Source organism: Micropterus dolomieu, linkage group LG05 (assembly GCF_021292245.1).
Source record: "Micropterus dolomieu isolate WLL.071019.BEF.003 ecotype Adirondacks linkage group LG05, ASM2129224v1, whole genome shotgun sequence".
NCBI classification, from domain to species: domain Eukaryota; kingdom Metazoa; phylum Chordata; class Actinopteri; order Centrarchiformes; family Centrarchidae; genus Micropterus; species Micropterus dolomieu.
The window spans coordinates 30,887,993-30,892,245 of NC_060154.1; the positions used below are offsets into that span (position 1 = coordinate 30,887,993).

The window sequence follows — 4,253 nt, forward strand, 5'->3', positions numbered from 1 at the left end:
ACTGGGCAGTCTTAAGATATTACAATCTTGGAAAACTATTAAGGTACCGGGTATTAAAAATTGACAAAATCATTTGTTTCTGCTCTCATATTAAAATTAAAAGACAAAAATATTTGAAATTAATGTTTGTTGTTGTCATTAATTACTATTTTTATGCCAGTGTGTGTGACTGTGATTTTCTGGTGGTTTGTAGGCAAGTGCTTTGTTTAAGCATAATACTTAAATGTATGCATCTCCCCCTGCTGATTTTGAAAAAACATCGCTCATAATGTAGTGGGACAACAGTGTGGATTTGTGCATTTTATATTAAATAAATTTTACGCCTTTTTACGCCTAAGTGTGACATAATCCAGGACAGCCGAACTTTAAATAAACAAAGACTGCACTCTCCAAAGACACCAAAGCCTTAACTGTTTAAATCTTTTAGTTACTTGATTACGTTTGCCTCTATTTGAGTAGTTATGTTACCATGTTGTTGCTATCTGTTGTTGATATTAGTGCTGAAAAGAATCTAAATAAGTTACTTTTACAGTGTTTTTATTTTCAGCAAGATTAAGGACACTCCTTCATCTTATGTGTAACCAATGCTTGTTCACAATACTTTCTCACACAATTCCTTTAGAAATGATGATAAAGAAATGTCATACTATACTCTATTAATTATCCAGCTTGAATTTATGGCTGAATTCCCCATTTCCTAAGGAAAGATTGTTTTGGGTTAATCTAAGCTTTCCTCATGCAACCTGAACTCCCCCAAGTGGACAAAATAAGTATTACATACCATCGTCGGCCATTTCCCAGCAACCCGGCGGGAGAAACACAAGCAGTGAGACCAAACAAACATTCTGTGGTCAGGGATGTCCTATAGTGTTAATATTGTCTTTTAACTCCTAAAACTCATAGCTTACTTTCATTAGTTCTCCTCTGCCATATGAGTCAAATGCTTCCCACAATCGAAACTCCATTTCTCATTGTTCAGCCATTGTTTATTTTCCCTGTATTTAACCGCCCTTTTATATCGCTTTAGTTAGTTAATAAATTCACTGTAATCAAGGAACTGTGTGTGTTGCCTATTTCCACGTCCCTGCCAAGAGAACTAACCCTTTAGATATGAGACTGACTGATTGATTTAAGATAATTGAGCTGAGAGAATTGTTAACTAACTGATCACTGGTGAATAATTGTATAATTGTTAAAAGCTACCTAGAGGTCCGGAGACTCTAGGTTAATAACAACTCTGGTGGTGCCCCAAAACGAGATATTTTTGATATTTTCTGAATATTAAAATTCATAATTAGGTATTAATTCTCATAAATTTATTAACATTCATAGCTAATTTAGCCATGGTACAATAAATTCTGAAAATATTTAGCACTCTGCTAGTGCTACAGTCTTATGTGACTCCTCTACTTATAAATGTATTCTTTGTAGGGCTGGGCACGCATTAATTAACACCTACAATTATTTTATTGCACTTTAACGCAGTTTTTAAAAAATTATTATTCTTTTGAAAGTCCGTTGCTCACTGGCTCTGAATACACATACACCTACAGTCAAACCATGGATCATGGAGGGCTGGGATGTTGATCAGGCTGCAAATCACCCACCCAAACAAGCAGTGAAGGCTCGGCAGACTACTTGGATGCAGTGTGTGGCAGTAAACGGCATGTGCTCTATTAAGAGTAACCATGGGCACGAGCACCGCCGCAACAGTTTCACGGAACACAACCATTTGTCGCTACACCTTGAGCTCAATCACTTCACCTCTCGCTAACGGGGACACTTGCTACTGAAATATAGACTCTTTATGCTGCTCCCTGATAAAAGAAAAATGGTTCTGCTGATGACGTTACCTGTTCAAAAAAAAAAACCCAAGGAAACTGGACTCTGATGGTAACTTATTTTAAAAGTGCATGAAATGTGTACATTTTATGTAACTGTCATAATAAATATGTTATGTTATTTGTTTGTTTGTTGTCGAGATCTGAACAAATAGTTACACACAGATGGAAATGGTATACAATATTATTGATAAATTAAAGTATGTAGGTATTAGTGTAAATGAAATGTGTATATTTTGAGAAATGCACCTGCTTGCTATGGATCATATCCTGACATGATCCTTTACTATGACTTACTAGCAATTCCAGGGCAAAGTTGACAATTTCATAAACAACATTTAAAATGATGCAAACGTTTTCAGATTTTCACAGCTGTTTACTTAGAGGTTTATAATTTGAATTGTATTTAAATGATTTCCTCCAAGTAACTTTATTTCTTCATTGATTTGCCAAAATACCCTCTGAAACATGGGAATCTTTGTAAAGTTACTGATCACTGAAAAGTTGAGAAACATTTCTGTTTACATTTATCTAGGATATCAAAGGTTAGCTGATTGCAAGTAAATGTAGTTAACACTATTTCCTCACTGCATGTCTGAAATAAGATAATAAAGTCACTTGTCAAATAGGATGTTAAAAATTAACAGGTGTGCTTTAAACAACATAAAAGCAGCCAGAGGGATCATATCAAGTTATCATATCGAGTTAAGGTGTCTGAGCAACATTCAATCAACTTAGAAGATGAATTTTACTATTTTATTGTTTGTATCACTGTTCTGTGGCCTGATTTGGGCCCAGGATGATGTCATTCCTCCAGAAACAGAAGAAAACACTGAAATACAGTCATGCTTTCCTGACATGTGTAATCTCCTGAAAGAGTTTGGTGCCATGAGAGAAAAACTGGGAGTTATGGAAACCAGGCTGAAGGACAGTGAAAACCAGATTATTGAACTGAAGAACAAAGGTAAAGTGGAACTTTTTGATTTAAAAACTTCAGTGAAGAATGCTTTTGTATGGTTGAATAAACAAAATGTAACAGTGTGGAAATACATTTATGAAAATAATGTGATTACAATGTTTTGCTTTATAGAAAGAACCATGGTAGTATTCAGTGCAGGAACAGGTGGGAATGGAGCCATTGGACCCTTCAACACAGAAACAACTGTAATCTACAGAACAGTGAAAACAAACATCGGTAATGCCTACAGTCCATTCACTGGTAAGTGCATTAGTACTGACATTTTCTATAATCTCTATTTTTAAAAATACATAATACATAATGGTATGCAGGAATGCAGATGTTATAAAATAAATTAGAGGTTAAAAAAGCGGTGGAGTAGATTAGATTTTCTTCGTACAGTGAAGTACATCTTAACGTTGCATCAGTTTTTACAAGATGTTTTGGTGACTGATACAACTGATTTTTTAGTGAGGGACCATCACAAAAGTGCATGTAAAATGGCAATAAAAGCCTTTCAAGTTTTTCAAAATTTTCATTTCAGACATTTTAGACCAATTTTTCTGTAATCTGGGCCGCCACCCAGTATATACACAATTTATGGTCTTTAAAGAAAAATCATGAAGTATTGACCTAATCAATTCCGACTCTCACTCTGTATCCGTCATTTGTTTTTTACCTTAGAGGTTCAGTGTGTCAGATTAATTGGCATCTAGTGGTGAGGGTTGTGAATTGCAACTAACTTTCCAGTCTACCACTGCCGCCTATACCCTTTCAAAGAGTGTAGGAAAGCTACGGTGGCTGACAGAGAAAAAAATGGTGTCTCTTCTGAGACAGCAGAGAGTAGCCAATCAAGAAATGAGGTTTCTTTAGGTATATTAATTAATAAATTATATTTGCTTAATTTTTAGTAAAAGTACATGTTATTGCGACTTGGCCACTGACAGAAAACATGGAAAATGTAAGCCAAGAGTGTGAAACACTGTCACTCTGCAACACAGTTCATAATAAACCACACAATAGATAAAGTTTGTACAAACATTGACAAGGGAAACACATTCATTCTGTGATTGTGGTGCATTGCCAAAACTTACCAGAAATAGAACAAGAAGAATGTAGTGACGAAACACGCTCTGTAGCGCTGTTTGTCCGTTTTCGGCTACTGTAGAAACATGACGACCCACGGTTATGTAGAAATAAATGGCTCATTCTAAGGTAATAAAAACACAATGATTTAAGGTCTTTATACATCATTGAAAACATAGTTATGGATCTTATATTGCATTTCTGTCAATAAATCCTCAGAAATATTACACACTGGACCTTTAACAGTTATGAAGTTTTTATATAGTACTCCACAAAGGTGGAGATCAAATGTGAAGATTTGCTGCATGGTTGAAATATGTTAGTGTGTACTTATGAGGAGTATCAAATGCAGTAGAAGATAATTTCTT

The 4,253-nt window shown here is 35.1% G+C and overlaps 1 protein-coding gene across 2 annotated transcripts in view; it reads left to right on the plus strand.

The window, feature by feature from the left end:
* The first annotated feature begins 2,565 nt into the window (after positions 1-2,565).
* LOC123971333 (complement C1q tumor necrosis factor-related protein 3-like) overlaps positions 2,566-4,253 on the plus strand; it is a 3,897-nt gene continuing 2,209 nt past the window's right edge. The window contains exons 1-2 of one of the 2 annotated variants that reach the window (XM_046050083.1): positions 2,566-2,805; positions 2,932-3,060. In XM_046050083.1, coding sequence (XP_045906039.1) covers positions 2,583-2,805; positions 2,932-3,060 — 352 coding nt within the window. In that variant the 5' untranslated portion in view covers positions 2,566-2,582. The remainder of the gene's footprint in view (positions 2,806-2,931; positions 3,061-4,253) is intronic. The other variant, XM_046050082.1, reaches the window with a different exon arrangement.